The sequence below is a fragment of the Excalfactoria chinensis genome, chromosome 24, assembly GCF_039878825.1.
Source record: "Excalfactoria chinensis isolate bCotChi1 chromosome 24, bCotChi1.hap2, whole genome shotgun sequence".
NCBI lineage: Eukaryota > Metazoa > Chordata > Aves > Galliformes > Phasianidae > Excalfactoria > Excalfactoria chinensis.
In genome coordinates, this window is record NC_092848.1 from 4,049,412 (window position 1) to 4,068,098 (window position 18,687).

The 18,687-nt window shown below is 49.0% G+C and overlaps 3 protein-coding genes across 3 annotated transcripts; all 3 read left to right on the plus strand.

The window, feature by feature from the left end:
* The first annotated feature begins 1,013 nt into the window (after window positions 1-1,013).
* LOC140262518 (feather keratin Cos1-1/Cos1-3/Cos2-1-like) lies at window positions 1,014-4,414 on the plus strand. Its single transcript, XM_072356907.1, has 2 exons — window positions 1,014-1,073; window positions 4,088-4,414. Exons 1-2 carry the CDS (start codon window positions 1,014-1,016, stop codon window positions 4,412-4,414), a joined length of 387 nt encoding a protein of 128 aa, XP_072213008.1.
* Window positions 4,415-8,044: 3,630 nt separating this feature from the next.
* Window positions 8,045-11,445, plus strand: LOC140262519 (feather keratin Cos1-1/Cos1-3/Cos2-1-like). The gene is made up of 2 exons (XM_072356908.1): window positions 8,045-8,104; window positions 11,119-11,445. The coding sequence occupies exons 1-2, from the start codon at window positions 8,045-8,047 to the stop codon at window positions 11,443-11,445; spliced, it is 387 nt and encodes a 128-aa protein (XP_072213009.1).
* A 3,630-nt stretch (window positions 11,446-15,075) lies between these two features.
* Window positions 15,076-18,476, plus strand: LOC140262520 (feather keratin Cos1-1/Cos1-3/Cos2-1-like). The gene is made up of 2 exons (XM_072356909.1): window positions 15,076-15,135; window positions 18,150-18,476. Exons 1-2 carry the CDS (start codon window positions 15,076-15,078, stop codon window positions 18,474-18,476), a joined length of 387 nt encoding a protein of 128 aa, XP_072213010.1.
* The last annotated feature ends 211 nt before the right edge of the window (window positions 18,477-18,687 follow it).

Here is an 18,687-nt window from a genome sequence, read left to right on the forward strand (position 1 = left end):
ACAGAGAAGAATCTGTTGCCCTCTTCCCATGGCAGAGCTGCCACGGGACATCCAACTAAATCCCCATCAATGGAGAGAGGCTAGCTGGTCACTCAGCAGGATTTCAGGGGCCTTCAGAGGGAATTTTGTGGAGAGCAGAAGACATAAGTGAAAGAAAGAATGGGTGGAAGAGAGAAGTGGTAGCCAATGACCACGTAGCCAAAGAAGCCAGGTTGGCCCCTTCTGTCAGTCCTGACAGGGCAAGCCAGTTCTGGTCATCTACTCCGAAAAGAGCAGCACAAAGTCTGTTCTTCTGTCCGGCGCCATGCTCTGAGGTTGTGGGGGTCCTTGTCTGGGGCAGTGTCCAGCACCTTTAGCAGGGGCATCTTCTGCCACAGTAGCGGTTGGAAATGCAGGAGAGGTCAAAGCCTCCCGAGGTGATGGGCACTCCCTGGCAGCTGAGGATGCTGCCAACAGCAGCAGAGGTGGAGGATCCGACGGCAGTGTTCTGCGGGAAGGAGCTGAGGATGGGTCCGGGCAGGGTCACCACCACGGGAGAGGGCTCAATGACAATGGTGGAGTCCTGGCACTGCCTGACACAGGGCTCATTGCAGCTGCTGGCCAGAGGGGTGGGGCCACAGGGCTGGCATGGCACACACGGGTTGCAGCAGGACATGTCTTGGGGTTGGCAACGCACCTGTTGGGAGAGAGGACAGAGTGGAGAATGTGCAGAGTCACGATGCATCTACCATACCGACAGGAGGGAACCCCGTACATGCAGAATAGGGAGTTGGAGGCTGTGCGGGGATGATCATCGACTTCCTGGTCTCTTCCTGCCAGGACCCAAATAGAGGCGCCCAGTGCCTATCATGCTACTTCTTACACCCTAGCCCAGAAGCCCCTGAGTGCAATTCCAACTTCCCTCCAGAAGAAAACTTCTGCCCGCTTCCCTTTACCAAGACAGGCAGCTCCAAGTTTTGTCATGGAACAGTGCTGGTGGCTGTTGAGACGTCTGTTAAGTATCAGGACTCCCGATGAAGACAGAAAGAGACAAGAAGGGGGCTCACGCTTACCTGGTTCCCAAGAAGAAAGAGGCAAGTTGTGAATGGGAGACTAAGGAACTGGGCTGCCTTTTATAATGGACTGAAGCTGTCTCATATCCAGAGACGTCACTTACAGTAGTGATTATTTTCTGACAAGAACCTCTTGAATGCCAAACATCCCAGCTAATGATATGGACTGTGTGTTGGCTTCCTTTGCAGCACTGTTATGTTTCCAGCTTTGTGTAATTTCCATTCCACACCAAAGACATCTTTTGTGTGTCATGAAGGGAGGCCCAAGCATTCCCACACAACAAGGACCAGTGTGGGAATCAGACTCATTTCATGTGTTAGAAGAGTCCAGGAAGTGGAAATGATGTCAGCTGGGTCACTCCTTCGGGTTTCTTAGGAGCCTGTCTTGCAAGAGATGTACCATTTCCTGAGTGCGATCCGGTCCCACTTGACACCTCGTGTTTCTGCAAAATTCTGCCTTTCTGGCTTGTCTCCTCATGTTTTGCCCTGGGACCGAGGAACGGGCTAAAAGGTTGTGTGGAGTACTTTCCACATCTCACAAGAAAGACTGAACAGCAAATTGTATATCAATAGTGTTTTTCAAAAAGAAAGAATAAGAAGATCTATAAAGATAGCCAGTGAATCTCACGTGCAGACTAACGTGGAATCAACTGGATTTTCCCCATGTTTCTCTCTGGAGCCTCTGCCCTTGTAGAGCTCCTTCTTCCTTTCCGTATTGTGGTGTCTTTTGTTTTCCAGATCATCGACTAGAAACATCTTACATATTTTCCTTTCCGCGACAGAAGCTCATTTCTACCATTCTGAGCATAAATTCTCAGCACTGGTGAGAACCACACAGTGCAACCGATTCCCTTTCTGTGAAATGCCTTCTTAGCTTCGGTCTCTACTGCTCAGACTGCCCTTTGTATGTTCCAGACCCCGCAGGTTAGAGACAAAAGATGACTTCCCAGTGGCGGAGGAGGAACTGCTCAGAGGTGGTATTGGCAAAATAAATGCACTCAAGTCCAAGGCCGCAATGGGATTCACCTTAGAGGAATTATGGATCTCATAAAAGTGTAACCCAAATTGTTCTTTATTTTTATTTAAAAAAAACACAAAACTTGCAGTGTGGTATAGATGCCTGAAGACTGGGGGGTAGCCAGCGTCACACCAGTTTTCAATAAGAGCAAGAAAGATGACCCAGGAAACCAGAGGGCAGTCAGCCTCCCGTCCATCCCCGGAAAAGGAGACGGAGCAACTTGCTGTGGATGCTATGCACAAGCAGTTGCAGAAAAGAAATGTATCGGAAGTAGTCAACGTAGATTCACCAAAGAGAAAATGATGCTTGAGCAACCTCATAGGCTTCTGGAACGTCATCACTCGCTGGGTAGATGAGGGGAGAGCAGTGAATCTGGCGTAACTTGACTCCAACGAGGCATTTGACACTGCATCCTTGTAACAAGGCGTTGGAAGTGTGGGATAGGTGAGAGCACAGTGAGTTAGGCTGAGGACAGACTGATGAGTGGATATCAGTGTCACAGTAAATGGGTCCGAATCTAGTTACAGGTGCATAAGATGTGGTGTTCCGTTCGAGATTGTACTGGGTCTGGTCCTGTTGAATGTCATCATCAGTGAGCAAGACAGAAACATCAAGTCCCCCCTCAGCCCACTTTCTGCCAGTGTGAAATTGGAATGAGTGGCTGACTCATCAGAGAGCTGTGTTGTCATTCAGCAAGACCGGGAAAAACTGGAGATCTGGGGGGAGAGGAACCTGATGAACTTCAAGAGAATCAAATGTGGGGTCCTACACCTCCAGGGATGGGGCACCAAAACCTATCAGGGTAGCCTGCTCCAACACCACACCACTCTAATATTAACAAACTTCCCTCCAACATCCAACCTAAACCCTGAAGACCTGGATCCGGATCACTGAACATGGAGAAGCATGGGAAAAATTCTCATAGTACTGTGTCATTCTACTCTAAATCACCGTTCTCATCACCCAGGTGGTATCTACCTGCTGCCTGTGTGCCTCCCTCTATTATATGCTTTATATTATTTTTACGAAAACAACCCTTCTTTTACAGTGTTTGCTCTTGTGTCTTTTTTATTTGAAGTCTGGAGACCACTCTGCATAAGATTGTGCCCCGTTCCATGATCAGAGAGAGAGAAGAGCTGGGGACAAATCAGGGCAGCAGAATTTTCCAGAGAGAAGGGTCAACAGGGAGTGCGTCACACTCTGGATCTGGTACACCTCTTCACAGAAGTCCCCCTGAGAAACCTAAAGGAATGATCTAGGCTGACATCTTCTGCCTTTGCTGGACTCCCGTAGCATGTGAAATGAGTGTGTTGCCCGCACCGCTGTTTGTTGTGCGGAAATGCTTGGGCTTCTCTTCATCATGCCTCTTAAAAGATGCCTTCGGTCAGGAAGTGACAGGGCATAAAGCCAGAAATGAAACTGAATTGCACAGGAAGCTGGCAGACCACCCATATCATTATCTGGGATGATTTGCATGCTGGACAAGAACAGCTCGTCAGAAAATGATCACCACTGTAAGCAGTGCCTTTGGATATAGGTCATCTTATGTCCATTATAAAAGGGACCCCGGTTCCTTGCTCTCTCATACACTGTTCATACCTCCTTCTCCTTTGGAACTAGGTAAGTGGGAATCTCCTTCCTGTCCCTGTCGTTCAACTAAAGGAGGTCTCAGCTCAGTGAAAATCTGAGTGAATAAAAGAGATGCCTTTGTTCCATGCCATATCCTGGGACTGCTTGTCACGGGGCAGAGAAGTGAAGATTTTTCCAGGACTGTGAGCCTGTGTGTAGGTAGCTTGTGGACTCCAATTGAGAAAGTAGCTGGATTGGCATGGGAGGGCATTTCTGCAGGGTTTCCCCTGCAGATAGATAGATATCTGGGGTCTGAGAACCCCTAGGCTACCACTTCACATCCTCAAGGTAGCAAGAGTTGCATGGGCGTTGTTTCATTTATCGCTTGCTGGAAATCTCTTTCTCATACACCCCCACGTTCAGCTTCCTTCCGGTTCTCTCCCAACAGGTGCACCTCCAGTCCCGAGACATGTCCTGCTGCAACCCGTGTGTGCCATGCCAGCCCTGCGGCCCCACCCCTCTGGCCAGCAGCTGCAATGAGCCCTGTGTCAGGCAATGCCAGAATTCCACCATTGTCATTGAGCCCTCTCCCGTGGTGGTGACCCTGCCCGGACCCATCCTCAGCTCCTTCCCGCAGAACACCGCTGTCGGATCCTCCACCTCCGCTGCTGTTGGCAGCATCCTCAGCTGCCAGGGAGTGCCCATCACCTCGGGGGGCTTTGACCTCTCCTGCATTTCCAACCGCTACTGTGGCAGAAGGTGCAACCCCTGCTAAAGGTGCTGGACACTGATCCCAGGCAAGGTCCCCCTGGAAATCACAACATGGCACTGGACAGTAGGACAAATGCTGTGCTGCTGTTTTTGCCCTGCAAGACAGAAAGGACGGGGCCACCTGGGCTTTGCTGACAACATGGAGAAAGTCTACCGATATTCTCTTTTTCTCCCTCTTCCTATCTAATGTCTTGGTTTTCTTTTTGCCTCAGAGATCTCTGGTAGTATCTGAAAGCCAGAACTGAGGGACCTGCAACCTCTCTTCATTTCTTGGCCTGTATGTGCGGGTGCAGTGGCAACGCCGTTGTAGGACAGGGGAGCAGATTCATCTCTGTACCTGCTGTTCACCGTGCTTGCCATCTTCATTTCCGGTGATATCGTTTCCCCACTCTGACTCATTAAACACTTGCTGCATCCTCTTCTGTGTCCTTCCAAGTTTCTGTTTTTGTTGTTTGCACACAGAAGTCCAAAGGGGAAATGCATGGCTTTAATGGGAATCCGCTGGGGAGACTCCATCACTGTTCTAGAGGCCAGTGCACACCGCAGAGATTTCATTTTTCAGGCAGCTTCTTTTGATGTTGAGGAAGTAATCCGTGATTACTCTTTAACCAGCTGCTGTTTCTCCTTGTTTGATGTTTCTCTGCTTAGACATGCGCCCAAGAGCCTGGAGCACATCACGTGAATGGGAATCTTGACCAGTGACGGCCCGTGTTTGGCCTGGCATTCTGTTACTTCCTGGCTTGGCGAGGGTCCCTGCTGGTCCAATGCAGTCAGTGTGTGGAGCCCTCAGCCAGGCCTCTCTTGGGTCTGGCCTCAGCCTGGATGCCCATCCCTGCTCTGGCCATGAAATCTTCTACGCATAACATACATGTGGCCTACTTTGGGGAAATTCCCAGTAGGTGCATCTGAACTAAAGCTGGGATGGAGATAGTGTGATTGATTGTACCCTCAGCAAAACAGCCAACTGGAATAAGATGAATGGGGCACACGATGTGTCAGAGGGAATAATCGATAAAGTCTAAAGGGATCGTGACTAGCTTAAAAATGTGAACATTTGAAATTCCTGTATGCCCAGTGCCAGTTATTGTGTCTGGGTAATTGCAGTCTCCCATTTGTACACTGTCTGAGAGAACTCACTGAGAGTAGGCCTGTGGAGAAGGACTGCCACTACTTGAAAATGACTTAAAGCATGATAGGGTATTACTGGATTGAATATTTCCTGACATAGCTGTTGCTCTACACTCTTCTGATTGCAGGGGACATGTCTGATCACTTGATCTCAGAAGAGAAAGATGGACTATAGCTTCCCAAAGAGTTCATTTTTCCGTTTCTGTTTTCCTCTTTTTGGAGGGAAAGTTAAAACTGACTGAGAGTCACAAAGCTGCCCTCTTTCCTCTCCCTGTTCCCTTGGTTTCTAGCCTACAGTATTGGAGAAAGGCCTTTGGTTTTGGAAACTCAATCTCTCATTTCACTTGGTTGATTAGCCTTTGTATTTTGTTGCAAAGTCTGATGTTTTGCCTTTATATTTAGTAGTCTAATTGTTTCCCCTACTGTCATGGTTTTGTGCTGTTGTTGTCAATACATGATGTAGAATATTGACAGCAACAGCACAAAACCATGACACCTACGTTGTTGCTGTGTTTTCATTCGTCTGGGCCCATCTCCCTGCATTTTCTTTCCCATCTTTCCTGGGTCTGTGGGTCTCTCCACTTCCTTCTCATGGATCTAGCCTGAACAGAGCCATAGAGTGACATTAAGGGGGAAGTTCTATACTAGGAGAGTGATGAGGTCCTGGAACAGGCTGCCCAGGGAGGTTGTGGATGCCCCTTCCATGGAGGTGATCCAGGCCAGTTTGGATGGGGCCTTGGGCACCCTGATCTAGTAAATCTGGAAGTTTGGTGGCCCTGTCAGGCAGGGGGGTTGGAACTTCATTCTCCTTGAGGTCCCTTCCATGCCAGGTCATTCTGTGATTCTGTGATGCTTGGGATTTTTCTCGGGAGCACCTCCATCTACTGTCCATCTTCTTCCCTAATTCTGATGCCAAGCACAGGTGTCCTGGACACAGAGTGTTTCCTGACAACTGTTTGTAGTCTGTGGTCATCCAAACCTAGCAGGACTTAATGAACAACTGAAGCAGAAGAACAAGAACTAGGCCGTGGCGAGGGTCATGAGTTATCACTGTGTCTGGATTGTCTTGGACTGTGTAGTTGGGAGAAGGCAACCAACCATACGTTGCACCATATACTATTTACCAAATTGTCTTATGCCACGACTGTACCTCGTGTATAAAACCTAGCTTGCACAGTAATAAATGCGTACTCAGTTGCTAACGCACATGAATTCAACTCTAACTTTCACAGTCCCTCACCCGCAGTGGTGACAGGGGTGCTCTCAGTGTGGCCTTGACTGAAGGATGCATGTCTATGGTTGCCTCCCCATCTGGCAAATATGGTAGTTACATAGTTGTGATCATTTCCATCGAAGAAAGAGACTTCTCATCTGACCATTTGAAAAAGAAGGACTCACTAATACAGAGGCACAATGCAGCAAATGTTTAATGAGACTAAGGAGGAAAGTGATGTCAGAGCAAGCGAAGATTCCAAGTGCAGGGAGCAGCAGGAACAGAGAAGAATCTGTTGCCCTCTTCCCATGGCAGAGCTGCCACGGGACATCCAACTAAATCCCCATCAATGGAGAGAGGCTAGCTGGTCACTCAGCAGGATTTCAGGGGCCTTCAGAGGGAATTTTGTGGAGAGCAGAATACATAAGTGAAAGAAAGAATGGGTGGAAGAGAGAAGTGGTAGCCAATGACCACGTAGCCAAAGAAGCCAGGTTGGCCCCTTCTGTCAGTCCTGACAGGGCAAGCCAGTTCTGGTCATCTACTCTGAAAAGAGCAGCACAAAGTCTGTTCTTCTGTCCGGCGCCATGCTCTGAGGTTGTGGGGGTCCTTGTCTGGGGCAGTGTCCAGCACCTTTAGCAGGGGCATCTTCTGCCACAGTAGCGGTTGGAAATGCAGGAGAGGTCAAAGCCCCCCGAGGTGATGGGCACTCCCTGGCAGCTGAGGATGCTGCCAACAGCAGCAGAGGTGGAGGATCCGACGGCGGTGTTCTGCGGGAAGGAGCTGAGGATGGGTCCGGGCAGGGTCACCACCACGGGAGAGGGCTCAATGACAATGGTGGAGTCCTGGCACTGCCTGACACAGGGCTCATTGCAGCTGCTGGCCAGAGGGGTGGGGCCGCAGGGCTGGCATGGCACACACGGGTTGCAGCAGGACATGTCTTGGGGTTGGCAAAGCACCTGTTGGGAGAGAGGACAGAGTGGAGAATGTGCAGAGTCACGATGCATCTACCATACCGACAGGAGGGAACCCCGCACATGCAGAATAGGGAGTTGGAGGCTGTGCGGGGATGATCATCGACTTCCTGGTCTCTTCCTGCCAGGACCCAAATAGAGGCGCCCAGTGCCTATCATGCTACTTCTTACACCCTAGCCCAGAAGCCCCTGAGTGCAATTCCAACTTCCCTCCAGAAGAAAACTTCTGCCCGCTTCCCTTTACCAAGACAGGCAGCTCCAAGTTTTGTCATGGAACAGTGCTGGTGGCTGTTGAGACGTCTGTTAAGTATCAGGACTCCCGATGAAGACAGAAAGAGACAAGAAGGGGGCTCACGCTTACCTGGTTCCCAAGAAGAAAGAGGCAAGTTGTGAATGGGAGACTAAGGAACTGGGCTGCCTTTTATAATGGACTGAAGCTGTCTCATATCCAGAGACGTCACTTACAGTAGTGATTATTTTCTGACAAGAACCTCTTGAATGCCAAACATCCCAGCTAATGATATGGACTGTGTGTTGGCTTCCTTTGCAGCACTGTTATGTTTCCAGCTTTGTGTAATTTCCATTCCACACCAAAGACATCTTTTGTGTGTCATGAAGGGAGGCCCAAGCATTCCCACACAACAAGGACCAGTGTGGGAATCAGACTCATTTCATGTGTTAGAAGAGTCCAGGAAGTGGAAATGATGTCAGCTGGGTCACTCCTTCGGGTTTCTTAGGAGCCTGTCTTGCAAGAGATGTACCATTTCCTGAGTGCGATCCGGTCCCACTTGACACCTCGTGTTTCTGCAAAATTCTGCCTTTCTGGCTTGTCTCCTCATGTTTTGCCCTGGGACCGAGGAACGGGCTAAAAGGTTGTGTGGAGTACTTTCCACATCTCACAAGAAAGACTGAACAGCAAATTGTATATCAATAGTGTTTTTCAAAGAGAAAGAATAAGAAGATCTATAAAGATAGCCAGTGAATCTCACGTGCAGACTAACGTGGAATCAACTGGATTTTCCCCATGTTTCTCTCTGGAGCCTCTGCCCTTGTAGAGCTCCTTCTTCCTTTCCGTATTGTGGTGTCTTTTGTTTTCCAGATCATCGACTAGAAACATCTTACATATTTTCCTTTCCGCGACAGAAGCTCATTTCTACCATTCTGAGCATAAATTCTCAGCACTGGTGAGAACCACACAGTGCAACCGATTCCCTTTCTGTGAAATGCCTTCTTAGCTTCGGTCTCTACTGCTCAGACTGCCCTTTGTATGTTCCAGACCCCGCAGGTTAGAGACAAAAGATGACTTCCCAGTGGCGGAGGAGGAACTGCTCAGAGGTGGTATTGGCAAAATAAATGCACTCAAGTCCAAGGCCGCAATGGGATTCACCTTAGAGGAATTATGGATCTCATAAAAGTGTAACCCAAATTGTTCTTTATTTTTATTTAAAAAAAACACAAAACTTGCAGTGTGGTATAGATGCCTGAAGACTGGGGGGTAGCCAGCGTCACACCAGTTTTCAATAAGAGCAAGAAAGATGACCCAGGAAACCAGAGGGCAGTCAGCCTCCCGTCCATCCCCGGAAAAGGAGACGGAGCAACTTGCTGTGGATGCTATGCACAAGCAGTTGCAGAAAAGAAATGTATCGGAAGTAGTCAACGTAGATTCACCAAAGAGAAAATGATGCTTGAGCAACCTCATAGGCTTCTGGAACGTCATCACTCGCTGGGTAGATGAGGGGAGAGCAGTGAATCTGGCGTAACTTGACTCCAACGAGGCATTTGACACTGCATCCTTGTAACAAGGCGTTGGAAGTGTGGGATAGGTGAGAGCACAGTGAGTTAGGCTGAGGACAGACTGATGAGTGGATATCAGTGTCACAGTAAATGGGTCCGAATCTAGTTACAGGTGCATAAGATGTGGTGTTCCGTTCGAGATTGTACTGGGTCTGGTCCTGTTGAATGTCATCATCAGTGAGCAAGACAGAAACATCAAGTCCCCCCTCAGCCCACTTTCTGCCAGTGTGAAATTGGAATGAGTGGCTGACTCATCAGAGAGCTGTGTTGTCATTCAGCAAGACCGGGAAAAACTGGAGATCTGGGGGGAGAGGAACCTGATGAACTTCAAGAGAATCAAATGTGGGGTCCTACACCTCCAGGGATGGGGCACCAAAACCTATCAGGGTAGCCTGCTCCAACACCACACCACTCTAATATTAACAAACTTCCCTCCAACATCCAACCTAAACCCTGAAGACCTGGATCCGGATCACTGAACATGGAGAAGCATGGGAAAAATTCTCATAGTACTGTGTCATTCTACTCTAAATCACCGTTCTCATCACCCAGGTGGTATCTACCTGCTGCCTGTGTGCCTCCCTCTATTATATGCTTTATATTATTTTTACGAAAACAACCCTTCTTTTACAGTGTTTGCTCTTGTGTCTTTTTTATTTGAAGTCTGGAGACCACTCTGCATAAGATTGTGCCCCGTTCCATGATCAGAGAGAGAGAAGAGCTGGGGACAAATCAGGGCAGCAGAATTTTCCAGAGAGAAGGGTCAACAGGGAGTGCGTCACACTCTGGATCTGGTACACCTCTTCACAGAAGTCCCCCTGAGAAACCTAAAGGAATGATCTAGGCTGACATCTTCTGCCTTTGCTGGACTCCCGTAGCATGTGAAATGAGTGTGTTGCCCGCACCGCTGTTTGTTGTGCGGAAATGCTTGGGCTTCTCTTCATCATGCCTCTTAAAAGATGCCTTCGGTCAGGAAGTGACAGGGCATAAAGCCAGAAATGAAACTGAATTGCACAGGAAGCTGGCAGACCACCCATATCATTATCTGGGATGATTTGCATGCTGGACAAGAACAGCTCGTCAGAAAATGATCACCACTGTAAGCAGTGCCTTTGGATATAGGTCATCTTATGTCCATTATAAAAGGGACCCCGGTTCCTTGCTCTCTCATACACTGTTCATACCTCCTTCTCCTTTGGAACTAGGTAAGTGGGAATCTCCTTCCTGTCCCTGTCGTTCAACTAAAGGAGGTCTCAGCTCAGTGAAAATCTGAGTGAATAAAAGAGATGCCTTTGTTCCATGCCATATCCTGGGACTGCTTGTCACGGGGCAGAGAAGTGAAGATTTTTCCAGGACTGTGAGCCTGTGTGTAGGTAGCTTGTGGACTCCAATTGAGAAAGTAGCTGGATTGGCATGGGAGGGCATTTCTGCAGGGTTTCCCCTGCAGATAGATAGATATCTGGGGTCTGAGAACCCCTAGGCTACCACTTCACATCCTCAAGGTAGCAAGAGTTGCATGGGCGTTGTTTCATTTATCGCTTGCTGGAAATCTCTTTCTCATACACCCCCACGTTCAGCTTCCTTCCGGTTCTCTCCCAACAGGTGCACCTCCAGTCCCGAGACATGTCCTGCTGCAACCCGTGTGTGCCATGCCAGCCCTGCGGCCCCACCCCTCTGGCCAGCAGCTGCAATGAGCCCTGTGTCAGGCAATGCCAGAATTCCACCATTGTCATTGAGCCCTCTCCCGTGGTGGTGACCCTGCCCGGACCCATCCTCAGCTCCTTCCCGCAGAACACCGCTGTCGGATCCTCCACCTCCGCTGCTGTTGGCAGCATCCTCAGCTGCCAGGGAGTGCCCATCACCTCGGGGGGCTTTGACCTCTCCTGCATTTCCAACCGCTACTGTGGCAGAAGGTGCAACCCCTGCTAAAGGTGCTGGACACTGATCCCAGGCAAGGTCCCCCTGGAAATCACAACATGGCACTGGACAGTAGGACAAATGCTGTGCTGCTGTTTTTGCCCTGCAAGACAGAAAGGACGGGGCCACCTGGGCTTTGCTGACAACATGGAGAAAGTCTACCGATATTCTCTTTTTCTCCCTCTTCCTATCTAATGTCTTGGTTTTCTTTTTGCCTCAGAGATCTCTGGTAGTATCTGAAAGCCAGAACTGAGGGACCTGCAACCTCTCTTCATTTCTTGGCCTGTATGTGCGGGTGCAGTGGCAACGCCGTTGTAGGACAGGGGAGCAGATTCATCTCTGTACCTGCTGTTCACCGTGCTTGCCATCTTCATTTCCGGTGATATCGTTTCCCCACTCTGACTCATTAAACACTTGCTGCATCCTCTTCTGTGTCCTTCCAAGTTTCTGTTTTTGTTGTTTGCACACAGAAGTCCAAAGGGGAAATGCATGGCTTTAATGGGAATCCGCTGGGGAGACTCCATCACTGTTCTAGAGGCCAGTGCAAACCGCAGAGATTTCATTTTTCAGGCAGCTTCTTTTGATGTTGAGGAAGTAATCCGTGATTACTCTTTAACCAGCTGCTGTTTCTCCTTGTTTGATGTTTCTCTGCTTAGACATGCGCCCAAGAGCCTGGAGCACATCACGTGAATGGGAATCTTGACCAGTGACGGCCCGTGTTTGGCCTGGCATTCTGTTACTTCCTGGCTTGGCGAGGGTCCCTGCTGGTCCAATGCAGTCAGTGTGTGGAGCCCTCAGCCAGGCCTCTCTTGGGTCTGGCCTCAGCCTGGATGCCCATCCCTGCTCTGGCCATGAAATCTTCTACGCATAACATACATGTGGCCTACTTTGGGGAAATTCCCAGTAGGTGCATCTGAACTAAAGCTGGGATGGAGATAGTGTGATTGATTGTACCCTCAGCAAAACAGCCAACTGGAATAAGATGAATGGGGCACACGATGTGTCAGAGGGAATAATCGATAAAGTCTAAAGGGATCGTGACTAGCTTAAAAATGTGAACATTTGAAATTCCTGTATGCCCAGTGCCAGTTATTGTGTCTGGGTAATTGCAGTCTCCCATTTGTACACTGTCTGAGAGAACTCACTGAGAGTAGGCCTGTGGAGAAGGACTGCCACTACTTGAAAATGACTTAAAGCATGATAGGGTATTACTGGATTGAATATTTCCTGACATAGCTGTTGCTCTACACTCTTCTGATTGCAGGGGACATGTCTGATCACTTGATCTCAGAAGAGAAAGATGGACTATAGCTTCCCAAAGAGTTCATTTTTCCGTTTCTGTTTTCCTCTTTTTGGAGGGAAAGTTAAAACTGACTGAGAGTCACAAAGCTGCCCTCTTTCCTCTCCCTGTTCCCTTGGTTTCTAGCCTACAGTATTGGAGAAAGGCCTTTGGTTTTGGAAACTCAATCTCTCATTTCACTTGGTTGATTAGCCTTTGTATTTTGTTGCAAAGTCTGATGTTTTGCCTTTATATTTAGTAGTCTAATTGTTTCCCCTACTGTCATGGTTTTGTGCTGTTGTTGTCAATACATGATGTAGAATATTGACAGCAACAGCACAAAACCATGACACCTACGTTGTTGCTGTGTTTTCATTCGTCTGGGCCCATCTCCCTGCATTTTCTTTCCCATCTTTCCTGGGTCTGTGGGTCTCTCCACTTCCTTCTCATGGATCTAGCCTGAACAGAGCCATAGAGTGACATTAAGGGGGAAGTTCTATACTAGGAGAGTGATGAGGTCCTGGAACAGGCTGCCCAGGGAGGTTGTGGATGCCCCTTCCATGGAGGTGATCCAGGCCAGTTTGGATGAGGCCTTGGGCACCCTGATCTAGTAAATCTGGAAGTTTGGTGGCCCTGTCAGGCAGGGGGGTTGGAACTTCATTCTCCTTGAGGTCCCTTCCATGCCAGGTCATTCTGTGATTCTGTGATGCTTGGGATTTTTCTCGGGAGCACCTCCATCTACTGTCCATCTTCTTCCCTAATTCTGATGCCAAGCACAGGTGTCCTGGACACAGAGTGTTTCCTGACAACTGTTTGTAGTCTGTGGTCATCCAAACCTAGCAGGACTTAATGAACAACTGAAGCAGAAGAACAAGAACTAGGCCGTGGCGAGGGTCATGAGTTATCACTGTGTCTGGATTGTCTTGGACTGTGTAGTTGGGAGAAGGCAACCAACCATACGTTGCACCATATACTATTTACCAAATTGTCTTATGCCACGACTGTACCTCGTGTATAAAACCTAGCTTGCACAGTAATAAATGCGTACTCAGTTGCTAACGCACATGAATTCAACTCTAACTTTCACAGTCCCTCACCCGCAGTGGTGACAGGGGTGCTCTCAGTGTGGCCTTGACTGAAGGATGCATGTCTATGGTTGCCTCCCCATCTGGCAAATATGGTAGTTACATAGTTGTGATCATTTCCATCGAAGAAAGAGACTTCTCATCTGACCATTTGAAAAAGAAGGACTCACTAATACAGAGGCACAATGCAGCAAATGTTTAATGAGACTAAGGAGGAAAGTGATGTCAGAGCAAGCGAAGATTCCAAGTGCAGGGAGCAGCAGGAACAGAGAAGAATCTGTTGCCCTCTTCCCATGGCAGAGCTGCCACGGGACATCCAACTAAATCCCCATCAATGGAGAGAGGCTAGCTGGTCACTCAGCAGGATTTCAGGGGCCTTCAGAGGGAATTTTGTGGAGAGCAGAATACATAAGTGAAAGAAAGAATGGGTGGAAGAGAGAAGTGGTAGCCAATGACCACGTAGCCAAAGAAGCCAGGTTGGCCCCTTCTGTCAGTCCTGACAGGGCAAGCCAGTTCTGGTCATCTACTCTGAAAAGAGCAGCACAAAGTCTGTTCTTCTGTCCGGCGCCATGCTCTGAGGTTGTGGGGGTCCTTGTCTGGGGCAGTGTCCAGCACCTTTAGCAGGGGCATCTTCTGCCACAGTAGCGGTTGGAAATGCAGGAGAGGTCAAAGCCTCCCGAGGTGATGGGCACTCCCTGGCAGCTGAGGATGCTGCCAACAGCAGCAGAGGTGGAGGATCCGACGGCGGTGTTCTGCGGGAAGGAGCTGAGGATGGGTCCGGGCAGGGTCACCACCACGGGAGAGGGCTCAATGACAATGGTGGAGTCCTGGCACTGCCTGACACAGGGCTCATTGCAGCTGCTGGCCAGAGGGGTGGGGCCGCAGGGCTGGCATGGCACACACGGGTTGCAGCAGGACATGTCTTGGGGTTGGCAAAGCACCTGTTGGGAGAGAGGACAGAGTGGAGAATGTGCAGAGTCACGATGCATCTACCATACCGACAGGAGGGAACCCCGCACATGCAGAATAGGGAGTTGGAGGCTGTGCGGGGATGATCATCGACTTCCTGGTCTCTTCCTGCCAGGACCCAAATAGAGGCGCCCAGTGCCTATCATGCTACTTCTTACACCCTAGCCCAGAAGCCCCTGAGTGCAATTCCAACTTCCCTCCAGAAGAAAACTTCTGCCCGCTTCCCTTTACCAAGACAGGCAGCTCCAAGTTTTGTCATGGAACAGTGCTGGTGGCTGTTGAGACGTCTGTTAAGTATCAGGACTCCCGATGAAGACAGAAAGAGACAAGAAGGGGGCTCACGCTTACCTGGTTCCCAAGAAGAAAGAGGCAAGTTGTGAATGGGAGACTAAGGAACTGGGCTGCCTTTTATAATGGACTGAAGCTGTCTCATATCCAGAGACGTCACTTACAGTAGTGATTATTTTCTGACAAGAACCTCTTGAATGCCAAACATCCCAGCTAATGATATGGACTGTGTGTTGGCTTCCTTTGCAGCACTGTTATGTTTCCAGCTTTGTGTAATTTCCATTCCACACCAAAGACATCTTTTGTGTGTCATGAAGGGAGGCCCAAGCATTCCCACACAACAAGGACCAGTGTGGGAATCAGACTCATTTCATGTGTTAGAAGAGTCCAGGAAGTGGAAATGATGTCAGCTGGGTCACTCCTTCGGGTTTCTTAGGAGCCTGTCTTGCAAGAGATGTACCATTTCCTGAGTGCGATCCGGTCCCACTTGACACCTCGTGTTTCTGCAAAATTCTGCCTTTCTGGCTTGTCTCCTCATGTTTTGCCCTGGGACCGAGGAACGGGCTAAAAGGTTGTGTGGAGTACTTTCCACATCTCACAAGAAAGACTGAACAGCAAATTGTATATCAATAGTGTTTTTCAAAGAGAAAGAATAAGAAGATCTATAAAGATAGCCAGTGAATCTCACGTGCAGACTAACGTGGAATCAACTGGATTTTCCCCATGTTTCTCTCTGGAGCTCCTGCCCTTGTAGAGCTCCTTCTTCCTTTCCGTATTGTGGTGTCTTTTGTTTTCCAGATCATCGACTAGAAACATCTTACATATTTTCCTTTCCGCGACAGAAGCTCATTTCTACCATTCTGAGCATAAATTCTCAGCACTGGTGAGAACCACACAGTGCAACCGATTCCCTTTCTGTGAAATGCCTTCTTAGCTTCGGTCTCTACTGCTCAGACTGCCCTTTGTATGTTCCAGACCCCGCAGGTTAGAGACAAAAGATGACTTCCCAGTGGCGGAGGAGGAACTGCTCAGAGGTGGTATTGGCAAAATAAATGCACTCAAGTCCAAGGCCGCAATGGGATTCACCTTAGAGGAATTATGGATCTCATAAAAGTGCAACCCAAATTGTTCTTTATTTTTATTTAAAAAAAACACAAAACTTGCAGTGTGGTATAGATGCCTGAAGACTGGGGGGTAGCCAGCGTCACACCAGTTTTTAATAAGAGCAAGAAAGATGACCCAGGAAACCAGAGGGCAGTCAGCCTCCCGTCCATCCCCGGAAAAGGAGACGGAGCAACTTGCTGTGGATGCTATGCACAAGCAGTTGCAGAAAAGAAATGTATCAGAAGTAGTCAACGTAGATTCACCAAAGAGAAAATGATGCTTGAGCAACCTCATAGGCTTCTGGAACGTCATCACTCGCTGGGTAGATGAGGGGAGAGCAGTGAATCTGGCGTAACTTGACTCCAACGAGGCATTTGACACTGCATCCTTGTAACAAGGCGTTGGAAGTGTGGGATAGGTGAGAGCACAGTGAGTTAGGCTGAGGACAGACTGATGAGTGGATATCAGTGTCACAGTAAATGGGTCCGAATCTAGTTACAGGTGCATAAGATGTGGTGTTCCGTTCGAGATTGTACTGGGTCTGGTCCTGTTGAATGTCATCATCAGTGAGCAAGACAGAAACATCAAGTCCCCCCTCAGCCCACTTTCTGCCAGTGTGAAATTGGAATGAGTGGCTGACTCATCAGAGAGCTGTGTTGTCATTCAGCAAGACCGGGAAAAACTGGAGATCTGGGGGGAGAGGAACCTGATGAACTTCAAGAGAATCAAATGTGGGGTCCTACACCTCCAGGGATGGGGCACCAAAACCTATCAGGGTAGCCTGCTCCAACACCACACCACTCTAATATTAACAAACTTCCCTCCAACATCCAACCTAAACCCTGAAGACCTGGATCCGGATCACTGAACATGGAGAAGCATGGGAAAAATTCTCATAGTACTGTGTCATTCTACTCTAAATCACCGTTCTCATCACCCAGGTGGTATCTACCTGCTGCCTGTGTGCCTCCCTCTATTATATGCTTTATATTATTTTTACGAAAACAACCCTTCTTTTACAGTGTTTGCTCTTGTGTCTTTTTTATTTGAAGTCTGGAGACCACTCTGCATAAGATTGTGCCCCGTTCCATGATCAGAGAGAGAAAAGAGCTGGGGACAAATCAGGGCAGCGGAATTTTCCAGAGAGAAGGGTCAACAGGGAGTGCGTCACACTCTGGATCTGGTACACCTCTTCACAGAAGTCCCCCTGAGAAACCTAAAGGAATGATCTAGGCTGACATCTTCTGCCTTTGCTGGACTCCCGTAGCATGTGAAATGAGTGTGTTGCCCGCACCGCTGTTTGTTGTGCGGAAATGCTTGGGCTTCTCTTCATCATGCCTCTTAAAAGATGCCTTCGGTCAGGAAGTGACAGGGCATAAAGCCAGAAATGAAACTGAATTGCACAGGAAGCTGGCAGACCACCCATATCATTATCTGGGATGATTTGCATGCTGGACAAGAACAGCTCATCAGAAAATGATCACCACTGTAAGCAGTGCCTTTGGATATAGGTCATCTTATGTCCATTATAAAAGGGACCCCAGTTCCTTGCTCTCTCATACACTGTTCATACCTCCTTCTCCTTTGGAACTAGGTAAGTGGGAATCTCCTTCCTGTCCCTGTCGTTCAACTAAAGGAGGTCTCAGCTCAGTGAAAATCTGAGTGAATAAAAGAGATGCCTTTGTTCCATGCCATATCCTGGGACTGCTTGTCACGGGGCAGAGAAGTGAAGATTTTTCCAGGACTGTGAGCCTGTGTGTAGGTAGCTTGTGGACTCCAATTGAGAAAGTAGCTGGATTGGCATGGGAGGGCATTTCTGCAGGGTTTCCCCTGCAGATAGATAGATATCTGGGGTCTGAGAACCCCTAGGCTACCACTTCACATCCTCAAGGTAGCAAGAGTTGCATGGGCGTTGTTTCATTTATCGCTTGCTGGAAATCTCTTTCTCATACACCCCCACGTTCAGCTTCCTTCCGGTTCTCTCCCAACAGGTGCACCTCCAGTCCCGAGACATGTCCTGCTGCAACCCGTGTGTGCCATGCCAGCCCTGCGGCCCCACCCCTCTGGCCAGCAGCTGCAATGAGCCCTGTGTCAGGCAATGCCAGAATTCCACCATTGTCATTGAGCCCTCTCCCGTGGTGGTGACCCTGCCCGGACCCATCCTCAGCTCCTTCCCGCAGAACACCGCTGTCGGATCCTCCACCTCCGCTGCTGTTGGCAGCATCCTCAGCTGCCAGGGAGTGCCCATCACCTCGGGGGGCTTTGACCTCTCCTGCATTTCCAACCGCTACTGTGGCAGAAGGTGCAACCCCTGCTAAAGGTGCTGGACACTGATCCCAGGCAAGGTCCCCCTGGAAATCACAACATGGCACTGGACAGTAGGACAAATGCTGTGCTGCTGTTTTTGCCCTGCAAGACAGAAAGGACGGGGCCACCTGGGCTTTGCTGACAACATGGAGAAAGTCTACCGATATTCTCTTTTTCTCCCTCTTCCTATCTAATGTCTTGGTTTTCTTTTTGCCTCAGAGA